Genomic DNA, 24,412 nt, shown 5'->3' with positions numbered 1-24,412 from the left:
AGGCCTATATATATATATATATATATCATATATATATATATACACACACGTACATATATATAGTCGACAGTTACGATGGTCGTGGTGGTCTGGCGGGCGCGCCCGTGCTCATCAGCAGTCGATGTGGATGCTGTGCCAGCCGAAGTCGCCGCAGGCCCGGGTGTCCTCGAACACCTCGTACGGCGTGCCGGCGCAGCCGGGCTTGGGGTAGAGCGTCGCCTTCTCACCCCGGAAGTTGAACTCGTGCCCGCCATGGAACCGGACGTGGTTGCAACCGCACGAGCCCACGCTGGCCATGTGCCCCTGCTCCCCCGGCGTGCACCCCGGCCCGCCCCACGATGTCAGGTAGCTCCGCGGGCCGGACCCGTCCGAGGCCGCCACGCCCGTCATCGTCGCCGCGGCGATGACGATGGCTAGGACGGCGATGGCCACCGCAGCTGCGGCGGGCGTTGCTACGGCGTGCCTCGAAGCCATTTCGGTGGATGGGGAGCTAGTGTTGTTTGCTTTCTCTAGCTTCGTGGGGTAGTGCTCGGCATGGAACGGAACGTCTATGGCTCGAGGATTTATAGGACAGGAAGGCGGTCGATTCCTACGTCGATTCCTACATTGTAGTTAACGGTGTCTAGGGGATTTTCCATAGTGGGTATCGAGCTGACTGTTGATGTCAGCACTCACATACGTGCTTGTGTAATGGATCAGTTTGGCTTGACCTTTACTTATCTCTTTGTTTGAATTTACGCCCGGGTGTCTTCGAGCACCCGGTACGGGTCGCCGGTGCAGCCACACCCGCTGTAGAGCGTCGCCGTCTCGCCGCGGAAGTTGAACTCATACCCGCCGGAGAAGAAGATGATGGTGCACCGCACGCCCCCACGCTATCCATATCGTCGACGGCCACGGTCCTGAGATGCACCGTACGGCCGTTCCCATGAGTAGCTCCTCCGGAACCAGCGTGATGGGTCTATAGACCCAGGGTCCCCAACGGAACTGCCTTGCCGTGACACTTGGCCCAACAAAGGGTACAACAACAACGTATATCTAGGCCGGTCCGGCTACGCGTAGCTAGGCCAAGGCCCCGATCTAGACACCGGCCGATTCCTCTGACCAGGAAGCCTAGTCGGCACCCCGACAGGAAGGAGCCAGTCGGAGGTGGGGCCACAGTCCGACCCCGACTGAGTTCTCCCGACTAAGTTCTCCCGATCGGGTCCTCCTGACCGAGTCCTCCCGACTGGGGATGCACCGTACCGCCCGTACCACTCCCCCTGACCAACTCGGTCGGGGCCGACTGGAACAACCGACCGGGGGCGCCCGCTCGGTGTGGGTCTAGGGAGCAGGTGGGATGGATAACGAGGAAACGCCTGGGTCAACCGGCCGTATGCAGAACCATACCGCGCCACGTCCTATGCACGCCTTGCACAATGCCACCGTAAACCTACTCGCTACGACGGAGTGGCCTGACCAGGAGAACAAGGACTGAGGACAGAGGCCATACCGCACCGGAAGACGTGGGCTTCGACAAGACTAGGCAACGCCTGCACACTCACTCTCTTATCCTCTCCGACTTGTACGGTTGTTTCCGTGTACTATAAAAGGGGACGGACCCTCCACTTTAGGTCTCGACACACCCACATACGCACTCTTACGCTTTCGCACTCTCACACACTTAGCGCACGACTGAGCTCTTGCCACTCTCTTCCACTGAGACGAGAATAATGCCAGGACTCAGGCACCCCCCTCTCATACTCCTCTCGTTTGTACCCTCCCTGCAAACTTTGAGCACCTAGGCTCAGGAATAAAGTCGACCGACTGACCCCGACTGGACGTAGGGCGCGTTGCTCGAACCAGTATACATCCTGTGTCATTGTGTATTAGGCCATATCCAATCTAACGCACAGCAAAATTATAAATATCTACATGTCGGTCAGATTTCACACCGACACGGCGAGTACATGGCCGCAACGTTCACCACGGTGTGGCAAGTGGCAACTACTGCAACGTACTTTGTGGCCATATGTGTATACATCTGCTGCGTTCTCTTTTTTGGCATTGCAATTTGCAAGGGTCAAACGCCGGCATCGGTTGGGCGATTTACATTCCCTAGTCTTTCTGGCTTTTATTTTTGAAAATTTCGTGGCACTTGTTGAGGATTGTGATGGGATCATCCTGTTTATCTAAAAAAATTTCATTCGTAGAGACTCTGGAGTTGCCGAGATGGTGATGTTAACAATCAATGATGATACCAACAAGGCAACAACAAGACATGGTTTCAGTTTATATAAACTTCTTAGTTTTTGCAAAAAGAGATTTGACCGAAAAGAAAAAAAAAAGGAACGTGCCTGAGCACGTTTTCCTCTTATACCGATACCAGAGACCATGACACCTGACAGTACAAGCTTAGCCTCTATATGTGACCAGACTGACTGCTACATTTGGTCTATAAGGCGAACCATTACTTGATGAAAATTGTGCAATGTAGAAGTACACAAATCATAGTATCACACGAAAGACCATCTGAATTATAATAAGGAGAATGGTTCTATGTTTGTCATGGGCTACACTGTATGGGCCTAAGGCCGTGTAATAGAGTAGCATTAGGCCAGTGTGCCAACTCTGAGCCAGTGAGCCCATGTACTGAAGGCAGCCTGTTACTTGTGCCGAATTGGTGAACGGGGGAAGACAAGCAATACGAGAAAACCTAAAACACTATTCCTTCTCCTCCTAGCTCCTGCTCGAGGCGACGGCGCCGTTCTCCCTGCCGTGCGTGATGCCGGTGACCTTCTCTCTCTACCCAAGGAGCGTGACAGCAGGTAGCAGAGCCATTATCCGTGCAACCTCTGTCGAAAATCAATCTGGCGCCTCCACAAAACAAACCTCACCAGCCGACCCAAGCCACCACCGTCACCGTACCACCAAATTCACCCGCTTCCAGTCCGAGTCCACCACCACCGCCGCCGCTGCCGTCACTGCCAACACAACATCGGCTACGAGGGAAGAAGCCCCGCGCACTTGCACTCACCTATAGGATGACGACTGCTGAGGAGAAGGTGGACCTCTTGGTCACAGAAGTGAAGAATCTTTAGATCGATCAAGTCAAACTCCTCACCAAAGTGGATGGCATCAACACTTGGAGCATCATTGCGGAGAAGACCGCAAGCGAGCTTCAATATACCCTGAAGAGTCTCACATCGCGCATCTTGGCATTGGAGGCAGCCACATCTGCTGCTCCGCCATCGGCCCCGACGCACGAGGAAGGGTGGCGGGCCTACGACCACCGCTTTGAAAAGATACACCAGGGTGCCGATCCAGGTTCATCAACACCTGATCCCACCCTGGTCAAGGGTGAGCACCAGAAACCCAAACCCATACAATTTGATGTTGAGTTCCTTGAGCCTAGTGATAGGAAGTATGGCTTTCATGCTAGTCAAACCCCACTAGAGAATACAAACTGCCTAGAATTAATTTTCCTATATTTGAGGGAGAGCATCCTAAAGTGTGGAGAGAAAAATGTGAGAAGTATTTCAGTATGTTCAATGTCTCTGTTCATGTTTGGGTCCCTTTTGCTACAATAAATTTCAAAGGCAATGCTGAGCTGTGGCTACAAACATATGAAGCACAACATACTATTGATAGTTGACTTGAGCTTTGTGTAGCTGTAAAATAAAAAATTTGGCAAGGATTTGTATCACAATTATATGAGAGACCTCATAACCATTAGGAAGACAAGTGATGTGCTAGAGTATGCTGGTAGATTTGAGCAATCTAAACATAGAGTCTTAGTCCATAACAAAGATACGGGAGAGGTGTTCTTTGTACAAAAATTCCTAGATAGCTTGAAGTATAATATCAGTAATGCTATAACACTGCATAAACCAAGAACGGTTGATGCTGCGTTATCCTTGGCCCTAATGTAGGAAGAACTCCTTGAAGCATCATCCAGAAGGTTTTCATCATGGATATGAGAATACAGCAGGAGTGCTGTCAAGAATTCAACCTCGGCTTCCACTACTACAACTTCTGCTGGTGTGTTGGGTGCAACACCCACAGCGGAAAAGTCACAAGCGGACAAATATCACAACAAGAGCAGACGGGACAACAAGTATGAAGCATTAAGAGCAAAGAGGAGAGCCAGTGAGCTATGCATGAAATGTGGGAAGACTTATAGTCCTCAACATCGATGTTCAAAGCAAATCGGACTTCATGTGGTTGAAGAGCTAATGGAGCTGTTACAACATGAAGGAAACACTAATGTGGTAACTGACACTAGCAGTCAAGATAGTGAGGAGGAATTGTTGTTCTGATCCTGTTTTGCCACATCTAGTACACAAGGAAACAAGACCATAAGAATTCAAGGGTTGGTGCAGAATTAGGAGGTGTTGATCTTACTTGATTCAGGAAGTTCAGGTACATTTGTCGGTGAATCATTAGTCACTACTCTGAAGCTTCCAGCAGTTGGCAACAAACTATACTGTAACAAGATGATCAAGTCATTACATTGGTGGGCACAGGGAAACACATTCTCCACTGATGCAAAAGTCCCTACCCTTGACTGCTATGACATGATTCTGGGATGGACTGGTTGGAATAACATAGTCCAATGTGGGTCCATTGAAAGAGGAAAAGAATGAGATTCAGCCATTAGGGCAGAAGAACCACATTAACTGGTGTGAACGACAACTTAGCACATTGCAAGAAGATAACTGTGAAGAAGCTCAAAGGCCTAATCAGAAAAAGAGGTGTTGCTCAGATCATTCAGGTGGCACCAAATACTGACACTAAAGCAGAAACTATATTAGTTCCAACAACTGTTCAAAAGGTGTTGGATGAGCACTCCACATTGTTTCAGGACCCAAAAGGATTGCCCCCACAGAGGAATTGTGATAACTCCATTCCACTGCAGCCTGGTATACAACCAGTTAATGTCAAACCCTACAGATATTCCCCATTACACAAAGATGAGATAAAAAGAAAAGTCAAGGAGATGCTGCAGCACGGGATAATACAACCAGGCACTAGCCCATTTGCCTCTCCTGTGCTATTGGTCAAGAAAAAAGATGGTACTTGGAAATTTTGTGTGGACTACAGGCACCTCAACAATATCACCATCAAGAACAAATACTCTCTACCCATAGTAGATGAGCTACCGGATGAATTACATGGAGCATAGTGGTTCACCAAATTGGGTTTGAGGTCTGGATACCATCAAATTAGATTACTGCCAGCTGATGAACACAAGACAACATTTAGAACACATAATGGACACTGGAAATTTAGAGTCACCCCCTTTGGGCTAACAAATGCCCCTACAACTTTCCAAGCCATTATGAACAATATATTTTCACCTATGTTCAGAAAGTGTGTGTTGGTCTTTGTAGATGATATATTAATCTATAGCAAGACAATTGAAGAACATATTCAATACTTGAAAGAGGTATTTGCTTTACTACAACAGCATCAACTCTTAGTCAAACAGTCCAAGTGCTCATTTGCTTAAAACCAGATTGAATACCTTGGTCACATAATCAATGCTCATGGGGTAGCAACAGACCCATCCAAGGTGAAGGCAGTGCAAGAGAATGGCCAGTGCCAACTGATGTGAAACAGTTGAGAGGATTTTTGGGACTTTCAGGCTAATATAGAAAATTTATCAAGAATTATGGCTCCATAAGTAAACCATTATCAGACTTATTGAAGAAAGGAGCAGTTTTCTCATGGAATCCCCAAATGTAGAGCAGCTTTATGACATTGAAGCACACCCTTATCACAGCTCTTGTCCTTGCATTGCTAAATTTCTCCAAAGGGTTTCAGCTGGAAACTGATGCTTCTGACAAGGGCATCAGGGCTATCCTCATGCAGTCTGGGCACCCAATTGCCTATTAGGGTTGCTCAACAGTCGATGCTGATGCTGCGCCACCCAAAGTCGCCGCACGCTTGGGTGTCCTCGAACACCAGGTACGACGTGCCGGCGCAGCCGGTCTCGGTGTAGAGCCTGGCGGTCTGGCCCTGGTAGCTCTTCTCTTGCCCGTCGTAGAACTGAAGGTTGCTGCACCCACAGGATCCCGCGATCGCCGTTTGCCCGGAGCACCCTGGCCCAGCCCACGACGTGAGGTGGCTCGTGGCCTCCGTCGAGCCAATCGCCATGGCCACCGCCAGGATGGCAACAACCATTGCCGCTAAAGTTACGCTGCACTTTGCCGCCATAGGAGCGTAGTGTAGTGGGACTGTGGGAGTGGGGTAACTACTGAGCACACTTTGTCCGCGTGCTAGCTCTTGATTGGTGGTGCATAGCATCAGGACGCATCGTCGTCAGCCAGAATTTATAGGGCGAGCTCACATGTAACACGTGAAGGTTTTGTTAGCGTGTCCGAACGGCTGCAGCTCCCGCTGCACGGTGCCTGCTGCTGCTGCAGCTGCAGCTGCGCTGCTCCCAAGATGGTGTCCTGAACATATTTGTCTCATTGAGCCACTGTATCGAAAATGGACCGAAGACAAAGGGGGTGTTTGGATATGAGGTGCTAAACTTTAGCAGGGTCACATCGGATATTCGGATGCTAATTAGAAGGACTAAATATGAGCTAATTACAAAACTAATTGCACAGATGTAGTCTAATTCGCGAGACAAATCTATTAAGGCTAATTAATCCATCGTTAGCAAATGGTTACTGTAGCACCACATTGTCAAATCGTGGACTAATTAGGCTTAATAGATTCGTCTCGCGAATTAGACTCCATCTGTGCACTTAGTTTTGTAATTAGACTATATTTAATACTCCTAATTAGTATCCAAACATCCGATGTGACAGGTGCTAAAGTTTAGCACGGTGTTCCCAAACACCCCCAAAGTATGAGTGCATCACCATCGCGAGTGTGCTCCGGGCCGATGCTCGCCGGCAGAAATGAGAGACCGAATCCATCTTTTGTTGCCAAGAAACTGATGATCCACATGAAAAAAAAAAGATCCAAAAACAAATCCAAATCCAATCCAAACGATACACAGGACGATTGGATCCTTTTTCATATAGTAGCTCAAGCTTAGAGAAAGAAAACAAGGGTAGAAGGTAGACAGGGATTACAATTCCGTTTTGCATGTTCTTTATTCGGTTCACGGCTTGAATTACTGAATTCGGGTTTTTCGTTACTGAAATCGGATAAAGTAAATTTTGAGTTCCATCCCTAGTACTCCAGGGAGGTGGAGGGTGTTTCCCACCATGCTTGGGTGTCAACTTCTGTTATGTGACTGGCATATATAAATATTATTTAAACACAACAGAATTTAGTAAAATGATATTTTTGACCGAATTATATACTTTTTGTTCACCTCCAAAAATACTATAATTCATGGAGTCTGTTCGGAATTTCATCAGGATTTTGAACCCTAGATGTTGGATGTTGTGCCAACCATAGTCGCTGCATAGGATCTAGCCCTCTCCACGATGCCAAGGTAGCTCCTTAAGGACCCAACGAGGCGATGGCTACGACACTCACCACGTCCACTAAGATAATGTGAGGCATTAGACACCGGCTTCAGCTGAAGGATTTATGAGTTGATTCCCTAGTACCTTGTTCTTCGAAATTTCATGTTGTGATGGGATCATCGAGTTTATCTAGGCAATTTCGGACTCTGGAGTTCCTGATATGGCGTTGTTTAAACAATTGGTGATGATGCGAACTAGAGTGTAGGTGGTTAGGTTCTTGCGTATCCCGGTTTTAGGGGACACGTCCATTGAAAATGAGGTGCCTATAGTGACTTCTCAATTTCACAAAATCTATCGATCAAATCTCTCAGAAGTTCTCAAAGGTATAGAATACGCATGCGCCCAACGTTTGTATGATATGTTTTGGAGAAACAAAATCGGCGATATGATACCAACAACAAGATATATTGTTCATTATAAGTATCTTTGCTTTAGCAAAAAAAAGAGATTTGGTCGGAAATTAAAAACACAGAGAACGTGCGTGTGCACGTTTTCCTCTTATACTGATACAAGCGACTATGCCACCAGTACACCGCAACTATACTAGCCTGCGTGACCAAACTGGTCAGGTATAGCCGTACAGGAACCATATATAGAATCAGGATCGATCATCTGGATTATAAGGCGCACGATTTTCCATTGGTCAGCAGTCGATGTTGATGCTGCGCCACCCAAAGTCGCCGCAAAATTGGGTGCCTTCAAATCCCCCGATCACCTGGTACGGAGTGCCGGCGCAGCCGGTCTCGGTGTAGAACGTGGCCGTCTCGCCCTGGAAGTCTTGCCCGCCGTAGAACTGGAGGTCGCTCCGCAGGACTCGACGGTCGCCGTCTGCCCCGAGCACCCTGGCCCTTCCCACGACGTGAGGGAGCTCTCGGTCTTGGCAATCGCGGCGTCCGTCGAGCCCATCATCACCATGGCCACCGCCAGGATGGCAACGGCCACTGCCGCGAAAGTTACGCTGCACTTTGCCGCCAGTGTAGTGGAAGTGGAGGGTAACGAACTACTGAGCACTTATTTCGCGAGCTAGCTCTCGATTGGTGTTGCACACGGCATCAGACGTCGTCGTCAGCCAGAATTTATAGGCCGATCGAGCTCACATGCATGTACTCCTACGTGAGTGTTGTGTAGTTCAGAGCTGCCGGCTGTAATCGGTCAGAGCGGAGTTCCCAAAATTGTGTCCTGAACATATTGTGGTCTCGTTGAACTAGTGCACTGAAAATGGATCGGCAACAAATATCAGTTCTCAGTGGGTCACGATCGATTGTGCTCCGGCCGACGCTCGCCGGCAGAACTGGGAGACCAAATCTATCCTTTGTTGCTAAGAAATAGCCAAAAACAAATCGAAACCCAATCCGAATGTCGCACTTGCAACGCTTTATTCCCCTTTGCCCATCAGTTGGATCTTCTTTTCGACACCGATCCCAAAAGCCAAGATGCCGCCGCGCGCCACGTACTCCCAGCACGACGCCGTCGCCTCCACCCCAACCAGCTTTCCACGGCGCCTCACATGGGCGCGGATGCCTCGCCTCGTCAGCCGGGCGCTCCGCCGCGACATTCCGCCACTGACTACATGTAAACCCTCCACTACCGGCCTAGCTCTTTTCTAATCGGCGGCCGTGCCGTCTGAGCCCTGAACCAGCTACAGGCTCTCGTGCGCTCCGGTCACCCATCGGCGAAAAGCGCGCACAGGGACGGGCCGGGAACTCAAAAGCGAGGGTGGTGACGCCATGGCTAGGCCCGTGCGCACATGCATCCATCCATGATACATGCTCAGGATATGCAAGGATTATCCCATAATCCACTCTCATAGCGTCGCCTTTTGGGTTTGGCGCCTGTACATAAACCGGCCCGCCGTTCTTGCGGGCTATCTACACACTGATCTCCGGAGCAGTCGAGCTCTGAGTTGGTGATCCAGGCGATAGCTTGCTGGAATCCAATGGCGGACATGCAGATCGTCTTGGCCGGGAGGAAGATCGAGGCGCAGTACGTGGAGATGAAGGTGCCGCTCTACTCCTACGGCTGCGAGAAGAAGATCAAGAAGTCCCTCTCGCATCTGAAAGGTACTAATTGCTTCGTTAACCTGGTCTGCATCTGCAATCTGCAGTCAGAACAGAACAGTTTTTGTTAGCAAGTTATTTGACCGTGTTGGTGGACATGTTGTTGCAGGGATACATTCCGTGCAGGTGGACTACCACCAACAGAAGGTGACCGTGTGGGGGATCTGCAACCGCGGTGACGTGCTCGCCGCCGTCCGGAAGAAGCGCAGGGCGGCGCGGTTCTGGGACGGCGACGAACTGGGTCCGGGCGAGCAACCCGGAGACGCTCCCAAGCAGTACCTGGCGGCGTTCACCGCCTACAGGTTGAGGAAGTCATGGAAGAAGCTTTTCCCGCTGATCCGGCTGTAAATCTCTGGCCGTGAGCTTAGCTTTCTGACAAGTGGAGGTGTATTCCGCGCGTGAATTCGTCTAAGGAGTGGCAAAAAGGGTTGCAACGTGTTAGCGCGTGCGTGTTGCCATCAAATAAATGTGCTGCGTTACAGACCTGTGAATCACATTGCTGTAACCTTTGCACGGATCAATGCCGTTCGATTAGGCACTAGTCCATTCAGTGGTGGATCCAGAACTAGAAAGAATAAGAGCTCATTTTCCCCTTCTTTCTCCTTCCTCCTCCGTTTCTCCTTTTCTTCTTTCTCCTCTTCATCCATGACTGAAATTTTTTAGGAGTGACTCCGAAGGTTCCATGAGTTGCATAGGTTAGGGGAACAAAAGCAACAGAGGTGTTCCTCTACGAGTCCATTGTTGTAGCATTGGGTGGAGAGGAACAAAGGTAGCAAAAGTGTTCCTCTAGGAGGCGTGTTGAGTGTTGACCTTATCCTAACTTAGCCAAATGGTACTGTATAGGGAGATATTATTATTTGGTATTATATTTAATAAGATCCTGTTTGGTTCCATGGGATGGTCCATGGGATTAAAGTTTAGTCCCTTCCTTTTGGTATTTTAGCCTATTTTAGTTCCTAAGCTTCCAAACAGAGGGACTAAATGGAGGACTAAAGGGATTAGTACTTTAGTTTCTTGGGGAGTGACTAAAGGGAACTAAAGGTCCATGAGAACACCCCTGCTCCTCATTATTGTCCCATTCCCCATTATTATCCTCTAGTCCCACAACATTGATTAGGGGTATTTTGGTCCAGGGACTAAAGGAACCAAACAGGCACGAAGTATATGTGAAATGACTGCCTGTTTGGTTCACGGGACTAATGTTTAGTCCCTCCCTTTTGATCTCTTTTAGTTCCTAAACTTTCAAATAGAGGGACTAAATGAAGGACTAAAGGGATTAGTCCTCTAGTCCTTTGGGGAGTGACTAAACGGGACTAAGGGCCTGTTTGGATACACACTCATAAACTTTAGGACACTTATAAAGTTTAGGAGCTAGAAATTGGTAGTCCTAAAATTTATGAGTGGGCTGTTTGGATGGAATCATAATCTTTAGGATGTTAGAGGGGAAATGACTTTTGTACCCCTAATTACTCCACCCCTGCTCTGTTTCTAGTGCCGTGGAGAGAGAAGGGCAACAGGGGTAAAGAATGGGTTGGGGACCACTTTTAGAAGAAAAATGACCAATTATGATGGTTTGATGCTCCTAATGAAAACAACACTCCTAAACATTATGAATGCACTTTTATGACATATGTTTGGATGCACAAGTACTAAAAGTGGACTAAAAGTGAAGTCCTAAAGATTATTAGTGTGTATCCAAACAAGCCCTAAAGGCCCAGGAGGCCACCCCTGCCCCTCATTATTGCAGCGTAGGATGCAGATTTTGTGCATTGATTAGGACTATTTTGGTCTTTGTTCATCTACTTTAATGGCCTTTAGTCCCTAGATCCAAATAGGGTAGGGCCTAGACTAAACTTTAGTCAAGGACTAAAGAAACCAAACTAGGCCTAAATGAGAAACTTGAACCATGCTACATGCTAGTTGAGCAATATCAGGTGGAGAGTAGGGTAAAGACCTAAGGGGGCATGAGCCTCACTAGATGGACAACAGCTTTGGATCATTAATAGATGGATCTGGACCCACATATCAGTGATCCAATTGCATTCTACGTCACTCACCGGATCGGCCACTATTTTTAAAGTCACATACTATAAATAGAAAAATAGACGTCTCCAACATTTTCGATTAGCCACTCTCCTTGGACATATCTTCGTGCTCACTTCATTCAAGTGAGCACCGAGAGATGCATGATCTCTTCCACCGGATCATGATATAATGCACCGCTTGTGGGCCAGTTGTTAGTTAATGGGCTGAACCAAAAATGTGCGCTACTGTAGCTTGGCGCGAGTTGTTGTAGCAACACGAGCAGCTCCGCGAATTGTCCAAACTACAAGTTTGGGTTAACTAGACCAGCTTTTTTATATATAAAACAGGATACAAGCATAAGCAAGTTAATTTGCAGATGTGTGGTCCACACAATCTGCACAGGAGGCTAGATATCCCGAATAACAACATACTATATTCTACTCCCTCCGTCCGTAAAAAGTATCTTTTTAGACTCTAAAATTTATTCCACAAAGAGTGTCATTTTACCTTCTAGTAAATCTCATCTAATTAAAACAACACTCACACTAATAATAAAAAGTGCACGGAGAAGCGCGTAGAGCCAATAAATAATCAATTGATGTTATTTCTCTGATTTCCAATGCAAACGCATTTATTTAGGATAAAAAACTAAACGGACCACCCGAATTTCAATCACATTTAGTATTAGTTGTTAGGGGCAACATAGATATTTCTCGCCACTACTATTATGTCTAATTTTTTTAAAAAATAACACTTTTTCAGGACGGAGGGAGTATTAATCCGCAGTAGCCAATTTCCTTTCACCGTTTTTAGGACTACCACAGCGTCCAAAGTGGATGAAAACTTAGATAAGCTCGTGCAATACAAATTTATCATTTTTGTTAATTCATAGGTTATCGTAGTATTTAATTCATGCATGACATTGTTTAATTGGACATGGAGGAATGGTATGAACTGAAACTCTAGGGACTGTAGGAACTGAGTTTCGTTACATTGAAAAAACTGCAGGGACTGAGTTTCATCTAAATGAAAATTCATTTTCCCCCTCTCTTTATACCATATTACCATGTTTGTTTGCCTGTCACGGAGAACGAAACTCACACATAAATGGCATTCTTACAAAATTTCATGCGCATTGAACGCTGATGAAGCCTGGGTAATCAATACGGTGATGATGTCAATAATCGTCAGAGTCCCCCTCTTCCAGATGCATCAGTGGCTACCTAAAACCTGTCCAGAGGTATCCAGATGTTTCTCAGCCAGCTAAGCAGGTGAAGCCGTGAAGGTGACGCATCGTATTGCCAGGGTACAGCAGAAGTACCGTAGTAACGCGCATCAATCAACTACATATAAGTGCCTGGGAATGGCGAAAGCTCAGGAGGTTTGGTACAGTTTGCGGGCCCCGCAATTTCGATCGGGAAAAAAAAAACGCTCTGGAACTCTCGCCGTCTTTCCGGTTGCTCCCCCGCGCGCCCCTACGCCATCTCGGGAAGAAAATTCTGTGCGGCATTGTCACACCACAATTACCGTGCGACACCGTCTATATGCCCAACGTATGGCACGATTGCCCCAGGCGCAGGCGCATCCGCTAGAACCATCTGCCGTTCAATTACCGAGCTGATTCTACGTAAACGACATGCATCGAAGCTGGCTCCAAAATCAGATCGAGCTGCCCCCTCCTCAACGTTTGCAGCCGCCGTCGTGCCGTTCTTCACCGACAGCGAGGTCCAGGCGACCAGGCCTCCTCCTCCCGTGAGAAGGGAAACAAGAGCCTCACATCGTGTCGTACCCTAGCCTAGGAATCCGCTTCTATTTCAATCGAATGGAGGTGCTGTAGGTAGTAAGGGCGAGGAGCGAGCGACACGGCAAGTCCTCGAGCCGTGAGTGTTGATCGCAGAAGGATAGGATCATGCTCCCATCATCTGTATTTGATTACTGCACGGTAGAATCCTCCAGTCGATGAAAGTCGTGGTACAATGAAAAAACTAGGACATCTAATTTGTGTGGCGGCTAAATTCTACATTCGATGAGGATTGGAGGAGCTCGATCTTTTTTTTGAAGCGGTCTGCAATCCGCGCAATGAGAGAAGGATGGGAAGAAGGCTTGATCGCACGGCTCGCGGCTTGGCAGACCAGCGGAAGGTGCAGTCAGCTCTCCTCCTGCGGGAGTGGTCTGCAGGGCAGGTTTTCGCCGCAGCGATGAGATGTGCCGGGCATCCAGACGGTGTCGCAGAATAGGCGCGGTGCGGCACCGCCGCATAGAATTTCTTTCCGCCGTCTCGGCGCCCCGCCCATCGCACGCTGCTGCCATCCCGGAGCTCCGCCGCTGCTCGAAGTCGCCCTTCTCCTCCACCGCTCGCCAACCCACGCGCCAAGGCCCTGGTTGGGGCCAAGTCCGCCGCGCCGAGGCCGAGCCGCTTCCGTCGTCGTGGCCTCGCGTGCCTCGCTTCGCACGCCGCTAGAGCTGCCGGAATTTGCCATATACGAGGCCACCGCGTCGCCACCCTGCGCGAGACCCTCGGCTCAAGACACCGTGCGGTTCCGAACTCGCCCATCGGAGCGCCATCCTCGATCTCTGAGCTCGCCTGCCGAAGCGCCGTCGGCAAACTCCGATACACCGCGCCGACCGTTGAGCTCCCGGATCCTCCGCCCTCCTATCTGCTGCCGTTAATCCGCACGAGCACCAAAGAGGAGCTCGCATCACCCAATCGCCTCCTCCCGCGCGGAGGGAGCTCCGTTCTTCACACCATGGCAGCGCGTTGGCCATGGGTGCCCGGGGCTATATTCTCCCATGGCCCCTCTCTGCAGCTGCCTCCTCCCGAGCTACAGCAGCAGGCGACGCTGCTGCCTCAGCGCGGGGAGGTCGGACAGACGAGTGGCTTTCCCTTTTCAGTTATTAGCAACCTTAATTCAATCTGATTAGTGGTCAATCTGTATCCCTACTGGGTTCTCGATTACTAATGTTTGGTGGAGAGGATAACAAGAGAAGACTACGGAATGATTTTCATATACTTGAGTTGGAGACAGTGATGTGGGAAGAAGTGAAAACAGAGTAAGAACCACTTACAACTTATGCTGGAAATATCTTTATGTAATTCTGAGCTGTTCATGAGATTATTGCTTTGCTTGCTATTGTATAACAGGAAAGGTGGCCCGGCTCCTAGGTACGATCATTTCGCTGCTGTTTATGCTGACCAGTATCTTCTGATCTTTGGTGGCTCTTCTTACTCTGCTTGCTTCAATGATCTTTACCTACTTGACTTGCAAACTGTAAGTACTGAATCTCTGTGCATGCTTCAATTAAGGTAACATGGAAGTAATAATAGAAGACCACAAGGCATCAGACTGCCTTCCTAAATTTCCTGAGATCAACGAACATGTTAGAACCGAAATGTTTCACAACCTATGGGATAGCAGACATTTCTTCTCTGGATCGACCCAATTAGGATGTAGTTTTTTTATATTGACACCAAGTTTACCAAAAAAAAAAATCCTTTGTTCAGTTCACCTAAATAGAGTTATTGATGACTTTAACATTAAATAACCATAACCGTTCCACTGAAAGGATCGAAATTTTCATCCAGATTCTAAGATAACAAAGCACCACTCTTTGGCAGCAACCTGAATATTTCATGTCACTGTGCATACCATGTTGCAGTTGCATCAATAGTATGTCATACTAATGTGCTTTCTGTTGAGTGTTGATTCATTAGGTTTATATTTGTAAGCCACTTAAATGTAAGCTACAGCGATGGCTGCCATTGATGCTGAGTTTGATGATATGAACTTATACCCAGTTATATTTAGCTTCGGTTCTGACAGGAGTAACCTAGAGCAAATGGTTGAGCTTTAAGATTCCTATTATATTTAGTTGCTGTGATTTTGTGAAACCAGTACCATAATCATTGCTGTGAATTGGTGCATATTCAATGTCAACTAGCATTCCATCAGTAACAGGAAGTAGGTCTGAACTCTGAAGCACTAGCAAGAATCACCACTGCTCCTGGGCTGCCATGGTTCGACCAGCAACTCCATTCACCAATGCGACCGGCTTTGCTGGCCGCGTGCACCTTCAAAAGCCAGCCGCGCTATCTACGACCTTCTCCCTGATGATGCGTGGACCACCGAGCTCCACTACCACCAAACTCTCTAATTTGATGAACTCTTCTAAAACCTCTCTTCCATTTTGGCCTTTTTGTATGATGACTTCATTTATTTGGAAATTGGAGATGGACACCGTTTTTCTAAAATCATATACCTTGTCATTATTCATTGTTAATTCAGATTAAGATCTTTGGTCGGGCGCGCATAGCGCGCCAACCTGCCTAGTTATCCAAAAGAAACTGAGCTCGCAAATGTCTCGACATCATTTTTCTGTCAAAGTCTCCTTATTGAACATATCACCAGTAATATTATAAGGAACGAAATGAATCCTCAAGTACAGCATGAACTCTTCCTTTACAGCACTAGCGAAGAGCTAGCAAAATCAAACTGCTTGAAAGTCGAAACGAATGGAACACACCGTGGCTCGACCTATCTGATCAGCCGGCTCTCGCGCGGAAGGGCATGCGGTTGGTCATGGCGCCGTTCGTGGCGGGCTGGCTGAAACCGAAGGCCTGCAGGTTCTGATCAGCCTCGGGTGGTGACGCGGAGGGCGTGCGACGGCGGCGGCGGGGGCCCGGGCGGCGGCACGAAGGGGAGGCTCCGCAGCATGAGGAAGCGCATCCGGCGCGGGAAGGGCGCGTCGTTGAGCAGCTGCTCCAGCACCCGGGCCACCAGCGCCGTGTACTCCTCCAGCAGCTCCGCCACGATCGCCACCAGAATCATTGCCGGACGGGAAACCTTTGCTTCAACTGTCGCTTGGACTGAGAACTGGAAGATTGGATCGGACGTTTTTGGACTCTGGATGTGGACTTGCATCGTCCGATCGGGCGATCCGAGGCTTTAAATGGGGTCGGGGTTTCGGCCGTTCGTGGAGTCGAGGGAGGGTAGATCAGGTCGAGCTATCCAGCCGTGGACCCATGGTGAGAGTCTGGACTGGGCTCGCTGCGTGTCGCGTCCGGTGGGCAGCGCGCGCTGGTTTGGATGTGACCCGGCGACGGCTACCGCGCGCCCGCGCGGCGCGCTGCTGGTATCCGCTAGAAGCCGAGGGAAGGAAATGTTCGCTTCGCTTTCGCGCGTCGGCCCGTGGTTTGGGGAACCCAGGAACAGGCGAACAGCGCACCGGTGTGGCGGTTGCGGCGTGGGCGCGCGCGTCAACGAGGCCGCGAACTTATCCGATCGGCCGGCACGGGTTCGATCTCGTCTGGTCGTCGTACTCGCTGCGCCACGCCCCGGTCAAGCGGGGCCCGGAACCAGAAGCCGCTCGGCAGCTAGCTGGGCATGGTAGGTCGCGGCCGCCGTCAAACAAATCTGGGATTCGGGCTGTGGCCGAGGTTGGCGGTGTCCTGCTGAGTGCTGGCGGCGAGTGTACGTGTACGGACGGCACGGGACGTGGTCTGCCAGTATTTGCAGTGGTTTTGTTTCGGATGAGACGTCGCTTTCTGTGGACGTCACCTGTGTGCACAGTTGCCATGTTGGTTGTTGGGTCCTTTGGGGGGAGGCAACGTGGTGGTGCTATTTTCTACCGGACGGAGCCGGACTTTTGCTTTTGTTCAGCTGAAATTCTTGGCGAAGGCCATCAACTAAAAGTGAGTGTGCAGCCAATTGTCTTTCCCTGCAGATTGGCCCCTGGGGATACCGTCTTATTAAAGTTTATTTTGAAAGAGACCTTGCGTGAAGAGGGGTGAGATCTGTCTGAATGGATTATCGTTGGTCGTTTTCGAATGGAATCTATTATCTTAAATACAATAGTGTTAAAAAAAACCACCACGTTCGTCGAGAGGGTCTAGAAATTCTCGCGTTAATCTAAAGAAGAGAAAAATATATACCATTAGATTTTATGAAGACCTAACGGCTCGGACTAACTCCAAGAGTCATTGTCAATACGATGAAATGTTTATATTAAAAAAAAATCTCCAATGAAAGATTTATATTAAAAAAAGAGTGTGTATGCTGTCTCCCCTCTCCACGTAAAAGAATACCCGGGTAGTAGGTAAAATATTTGAATAAAAAGGAAAATCCCTACCCATTGATACATACACGGCTGGCCTATCATCCCACTATGGGATCTACATAAGTATGCAATAGCACGGTTGGTTCGCTAGAACATTGCAAAGCGTACAACATCTTCAAGGTAAAGATACTGATGCTTGCCTCCAACATAGTGCAAGCAGAAAACGATTGCAATGGTGGTTCGCAAGCTAATGACGACTTTGCCAATAACATATTTCCCTTACCATATATGCATAGAAAAAAAGCATGCCATGCGAAGCCGGTGCCTGCAAACCTGTTGCCGAGTATCATGATACCATCCATCGACCTCACATTACCATATATGCACAGTGGTAAAAGAAGCTACCGTGTTTATTGAGAGGGTCTAGAAATTTCCATATTAATCGAAAAAGAAAAAGAATATACACCGTTGAATTTTATGATGATCTAACAGTCTATATTAATCTAAAAGTTACATACAAAATCCAATTACTAAATAGCTGGAATTGGAATTTAAAAGAAATACCAATATGGCAGTAGGACTGTGGACCCCTATTGCCATGTCCGTAGGTTTTTTTAGTCTATTGGGATAATTATAAGGTTCACTATCACGTATCAAATATGTCAATTGGAGTAAATTCTAACATTTCTATAGGTGAAAGGAAATTTAGACCAAAAATATAAACTATTATAATAGATACGGCGACAAGGGAAGAAAATCAACGTTTGAACTAGAAAAAACCTGTTTCGGTCCCCATAATTTTGCTTCAATGAGGCCGAGATAAAATAAGAGATTGAATTTTATCTAAAGATACCACTAAGATATAATTAGCGTGGTATTGCTCCGGTAAAGATTCTATCATCTTGGACAGGAAAATTGTTGTCAAAATCAACGCCCTCGCTATGGGGATTGAGCCCCTCACCACGAGCACAATGGGAGCACCGGCGGATGATTTCATCCATGAGGTCGACGGTAATGACGGATAATTTCGTGCAAGAGCTCGATGATGGTAGTAAGATAATCCAATTTTGCTCAACCTATATATTTATTAAGAGAGTGGATGAAAATCGATTTCATATTTATTCACTCTGATTGGCTGGCTGCTTGCTTTGCTTGCAGCATGCAGGACCAGCAGAGGCAATATATAGGAAAAATGATTTCAGAATCCGACCAACTTTGACTGAACAATTGAAATTAAGGAGCGAGAAAAGGGATGTTAAGGAAAAAAAGAATAAACATTGTTAGAATTTACTATGATCTAATGGTCTACACTAATTCGATCAAAGAGTTCATATCAATATGATTAATAATTATGTAATTTTGGAATCTAAACAAGAAAATTTTCTAAAAAAATATCTATGGGATGGAAATAAAACATGTTGAATCTTCCATAAACAACATGTTGATAAGATATAGTATGGGATGCAAAAAAAGATGTTTGGAATTGGTCTTTTCTCAATTAAATTATGTAACTTTTGTGATGTGACTAAAACTCATGCATTGGAGATTAGTCTTTTCTCAATTAAATTCTGTAACTTTGATGATGTGATAAAAATTCATCCAATTTGAATTCGTATAGTTTTTGCAACAAGAGCAAACTTAGCATTCCGATGGACTTCAACTGGCGTCCCAAGGCCACGAGACAGAACAGTAGTGAGATGGAAGAGTAGACATATACAAGTCGTGCACCGGAAAAGGAATAGTATGTAAATTGGACACCAAAAGTATGTAAATTGGACACTCGACAACGGAAGTTCGGATGCAGGTAAGAACAACTTGCATGAGATACACATGTCAGCTTTGTGCAACACCAACAGACGCAAAACCACCGCTTTGTGCAAGGTTGCAAAGCTCATGTGCAACACCAACAGACGCAAACCACTACTTTGTGCAAGGTTGCAAAGTCATAGCGTAGGTGAGAGATTAGAAAGAGAAAAATATATGAAGGATCATGATGAAAAATGATCATGAAAGAGGTCCATGCCGGCACCAGAGATAGTGAAGTGGCCACCATAGCCATTGGGATGTGGTCAAGAGGAGAACACTTGGGACAAATATGACTAGCTTCACTAAGTGGTTGCATGATGATGATGCCACCACGCTAGCCTCACGTCTTTCTATCCACTACTCCAGATCGGCCTATCACCACCATCCCTAAATCCAATATCGCCGCCAATTTGGCCTCCTGTTGGATTTGGATCGACGGTGATAGTGTCTCCATCACCGCCAGACCATGAAATGGTGGTGAAGCCTATTAAAAAAATAAAAAAGGCACAGCCCGAGTCCTGCCACGCTGTCGTAGCTCGCCACCCACTCAAGTAGCTTGGAGCGGGAGAGAGAAAGAGAGGAGGGCAACGTACCATGGGGGGAGATGAAGCCCCCCGTCGTTGTCGCTGCATCCCGTGCCCACCATCGCAGCCTGGTGCTTGCGTCCATCGTCGTCGCTAAATCCCATGCCCGTGCCCACCACCATCGCTGCCGCCACCTATGCCCACCGTCCCTTCCCACACCTTGTGCGTCGCCGCTACTCCTTGCTACAAATGAGGGGCGAGCAGAGGGGGGAGGGGAAGGGACGAGACAGAGGTGGGGAGGGAGAGGTGTGCAGGCTGATATAGAAAGAGAGGAGGGGGATGCCGGCGAGAGAAGGGGACGGATGTGGATAAGATATAGAAAGGATACGGTTAACATATGGATATACCAAGAACCAGCAGTGAAAATCGATTCCAATTTTCACCACGGGTTCGTGGATGGAACCGGCGGTAATGTATATTTTTATCACAGGCTTAAACCTCCACTATGCCTAGCTATTCACGAACTGGCGGTGAAAACATATCGCCACCGGATCAAACCGCCAGTGACAACCTGTTCATGATAACCATTTTCTATATTAGTGATCAACGACCATCATCATAACAGCCGGCTCCATTGACATGTGTCCACATTGAGAAATGATTACCTTGACCAGTACAACAATCACCCTGTGACGGGTTAATTTTTTTCATGTGCCACAAGAGAGCAAGAGAGGACAAACTATGTATACAATAGTATATTGTTGTCTACCGCTGACCTTTACTGCCACTAGCGAGTAGGGCTAAGCTAACAGCCGTAACTAGACTAATGGGAAAAAATTACAACCAACCCGTTTGTCCCCAGCCCAATACTCACCCGTTCGCCATAGTTGTTGCGTGCGATTGGGCAATAGGGCGCTAGTTGGAGACAGAGAGGGTGTCGATTTGATGGAATAGTGATTGTATCTAGCAGCATAGTGGACGATTTGGTGGAGTTACTTGAGGGCCACAAACACCAACCACAAGGCAGCAATTCCAAAATAATCGTATTATATAATGAAGAAAATCATGTGGCACCAACCACAAGGCAACAATTCCAAAATAATCGTATTATATAGTGAAGAAAATCAATGTTTGGCATGCGCACCATAGCATACTGCATGTAATGTCCGACGAGAGGGAAAACAACCACAATCAAGGATGTGTCACAACGTAGCGGACAACGCTGCTTCAAAACAGAAGCAAGAGAGAGGTGATGAGCTCATGAGCACAAAGACTAAACTTGGTAGCCACAACGACATATTTACTGACCTAAGGGCAGAGTTTAAAATGGAAAAAAGGTGCAACAACCATAAGATAAAATAGATCATGTATGTATGGGGTTGTAGCAACCGGTGATTGGACAACAAAGAAAGATAAGGAGATTTGGATACAATAACAACTAAAAGGTCAAATTCTAATTATTACTTTTGTAGTATACATTGAATATTCTATTAAAATATAAGAATTTATAAGGATTTTTTGCAATTATAGTAAAAACTTACAAACAAAAAATGTACATCGTAAAAATGTGAAAATGTATAAATCTTTATGTTGTTTCAATAAATACCAAATATGTTTATATCTAAGTATTACCTTTTCTTTTTAATTCATGCTAAAAAAGATACGCCACAAAAAATTACAATAAAATATATGATAATATATTGGTTCATTACCACGACACGACTAAATACAATTATTTATATTTATTTATTTTGAAATAAAGCATTCAAATATTGATATAAAAAAAGCTAGCTACCCATGTTATTTGCACGTGCCATCTTGATTATATGTGTAGTTATATCGCTGAAAGAATCGCTGCCCTCCGGAGCCTCGACGTCGCTCCCGTTTGTCGCCTGACGCCGTGTGTCCAGCCGCCCTTCTTACTGCGTGCGCTTCACGCGGTGGGAAACAGCTGCCGCCGGTCATGGGCTTCATCCTTGCCTCTTGAAGAAATCGAACCGCCCATCGCTCCGTCCTCCGCCGCCTCCTCCTCCGTTCTCCGCCGCAGCCCAATCTCTCCCTCCTCCGCTTCCCCCTGCTTGATGCTGCTTGTCCCGCAAGTCGTCCCCACCCCTATGGCTGGTTGGGCCCATCCCATGCCTCAACGCTGTCGTGGCCACGCCTCGAGCCGTCGCTGCCCCCATGGCCGGATGGGCCCATCCGATGCCTCAGCACCGCCATGGCCACTCCTCGGTCTGTCGCCGCTGCCGCCATGGCCGTCGCCATTGCCACCACTATCCGCCCAACGGCGTGTGACCTCAGGCCGATGGCCGGCCACCTACACCCTACACGCCATCGCTACCCTGCTGCAAGCCAGTACTCCAGGTGTCTTCCTCGACCACTGCCTTCCTCCTGTACTCCTCTCCGTAAGCTATCAACTCTGATTGCTCTGGCGTCTTCATCCATGGTCCCCTCCTGCTGACGAAGTGACCAACGTCCATCAGTAAAGTGGCCACGGTGAGATGGCAATTTCGTCGCCGGCGGGGAACACGATGCCGATAATCTTCAGGTAAAAGATTACCATGTTCTAAGTGCGGTTGTTTTTTCCAACCGTCGTGGTCTTTTTGCAAAAAAAGTCCCTCAACTTTTGTAATCAACCCGTAGTCCTTGTAATATGTTTTGACGATTTTGCAAAAAGGTCCCCAAACTTTACTGCAATTGTGGAGGTGGAGGTGCTCGCGCCGGGGTCGAGCCACCGCGCCGGCCGACCTCGCCTGGGCTGCGCCGTCTGTCGCCACCGTGGAGCTAGAGCTGGCCAGCCACCCGCGCCGTTGGTGACCATGTCGGTCGCCTCCGCCGCGGCCGCCGCGCCTGCTGCCTCCGCCGCCGGGGTTAGGCCGAGGTGGCTGCGCCGGCCACCGGGGCTCCTCCGTGGGGGCGCGCCAGAGAGGTGGGAGAGAAGAGAGAGAGGAGATAGGGTTGGGAGAGATATGGGAGAGAAGAGAGAGAGGGGGAGGAGATAAGGTTGGCTGGTTGAGAGGGAAAGGTGGGAGGAGAGTTCGGCCAATAGGAACGCTCGGTTTCGGAGTTGTGGATCGATGACGTTGCAAATGTATTTCTTCTCTGAAGTTATAACATATTTTTGGACTACTAAACTATCTCAAAGGAAAAAGTTGTCAACTACAAAGTTTAAAATCTTATCGAGCTCTACAATTTTGATATAAAGTTTGTAATCATCCGAGATCGTATGCAAAAGTTTGTATTAAAAAAATACAACCTTTAAACTTAATCATTCCCGTCCTTAGTTTTGTTTTAGTTTTGTTTCTATTCACGAATCCAACAACGGTTGCGACGTCATCGTCGACATACATCTTGACGCCGCTCCCATCGTAGGTCGACTTCTACCGCGGCAATGGGACTCCAAACGGCGGTACGCCACGCAGAGCTGTGCCCGCCCCCGCTTCCGTCGGAACGCACGAGTTCCATGTGTGGGTCCCACGTAATAAACAGATGGTATCACACCACCCACGAATGTCTTCTACTACTGTACTTGCAAAGAGAGGATTATTAGGGACAACGTACCAACATATTGTGAAGCGAAGCCAACATATTAGGAACAAACGAATAATAACGTGAGAGCAAGTAAGAACTTGTAGCAACGCACGGGTATTTGTGCAGTTACTGCAGGTTCTTCCTTGCGATGCTTCGGCTAGCCTTTCAATTTTCTGGGTTTTCCGATATGTGTTCTTTATGTTCGATTCGATTCTCCTTTGCCTAACATTGCTTCTTATGTGGTTGTCCTGCAGGCTGCAGGTGCCCCTGTGCGTGCTCCCTTCCAAAAGGACGGCTACCGGCGGCACCCCACTGATTTTGCCAGTCAGGTAGAAGTTTCAGGGTGTATGGGTGTCTGGTTCAGGACAGCACCGTTCAATCTGTGTCGATTCTTCACATCGATCTGATGATTTCTTCTTAGTGCCTGACCTCACCATTCTTTATCTGACAGATGAAAATTGAACTCATTTTGCAAGTTGTGTTGCTTTACTCTGCCAAATGGAAGTACGTTTTGGATGCAGGTTAGTGTTTCTTCTTGCCAGCTACGTCAGTCAACTATTCTTGTGTCAAGCCTTTCAGTTATGAATCGAGTTCACAGTGTAGTATGTTGCTTTGCTGCAAAACGAAAGTGACTTCACAAGCAGGTTAGGGGTTAGGCTGCCTTCTCTTTCAGTTAGTTACAAGTACTATTTACACTCATGATGCATTCTGAAGAAGAGTCTCATTGTTTGGTTTCCTCCTATGCTTATGCAGGAAAATTCAGGTTACAGACATTCCGATGAGTTTGATTGCATTGCTATCCGAGGTTCTGAACATTATCGCCTCTACAAATGATGGGAGGATTTCTGAATTCAGTGGGTTATAGTTCTTGCAACTTAAATGTCTGGAGTAACACATATTAAGGCTTTGTTTCTTCCAAATTAGTTTACACTATACAGTTTGCTAA

At 47.6% G+C, this 24,412-nt stretch overlaps 2 protein-coding genes and 1 long non-coding RNA gene across 3 annotated transcripts; 2 read left to right on the top strand and 1 right to left on the bottom strand.

Moving 5' to 3' along the window:
* The first annotated feature begins 9,163 nt into the window (after positions 1-9,163).
* Positions 9,164-10,122, top strand: LOC101766309 (heavy metal-associated isoprenylated plant protein 28). The gene is made up of 2 exons (XM_004976536.2): positions 9,164-9,529; positions 9,636-10,122. Exons 1-2 carry the CDS (start codon positions 9,406-9,408, stop codon positions 9,872-9,874), a joined length of 363 nt encoding a protein of 120 aa, XP_004976593.1. The 5' UTR covers positions 9,164-9,405; the 3' UTR covers positions 9,875-10,122.
* A 5,804-nt stretch (positions 10,123-15,926) lies between these two features.
* LOC106804439 lies at positions 15,927-16,594 on the bottom strand. Its single transcript, XM_014805540.2, has one exon. The coding sequence runs from the start codon at positions 16,468-16,470 to the stop codon at positions 16,180-16,182; it is 291 nt and encodes a 96-aa protein (XP_014661026.1). The 5' UTR covers positions 16,471-16,594; the 3' UTR covers positions 15,927-16,179.
* A 5,718-nt stretch (positions 16,595-22,312) lies between these two features.
* On the top strand, positions 22,313-24,101 carry LOC111257852. Its single transcript, XR_002678420.1, has 3 exons — positions 22,313-22,483; positions 23,721-23,795; positions 23,918-24,101. It is a non-coding gene; the product is annotated as an uncharacterized LOC111257852 (long non-coding RNA).
* The last annotated feature ends 311 nt before the right edge of the window (positions 24,102-24,412 follow it).

The sequence above is a fragment of the Setaria italica genome, chromosome VII (genome assembly GCF_000263155.2).
Source record: "Setaria italica strain Yugu1 chromosome VII, Setaria_italica_v2.0, whole genome shotgun sequence".
In the NCBI taxonomy this organism is placed as follows: domain Eukaryota; kingdom Viridiplantae; phylum Streptophyta; class Magnoliopsida; order Poales; family Poaceae; genus Setaria; species Setaria italica.
The sequence above is the reverse complement of the archived record's forward strand: the minus strand, read 5'-3'. Positions and strand labels throughout refer to the sequence as shown.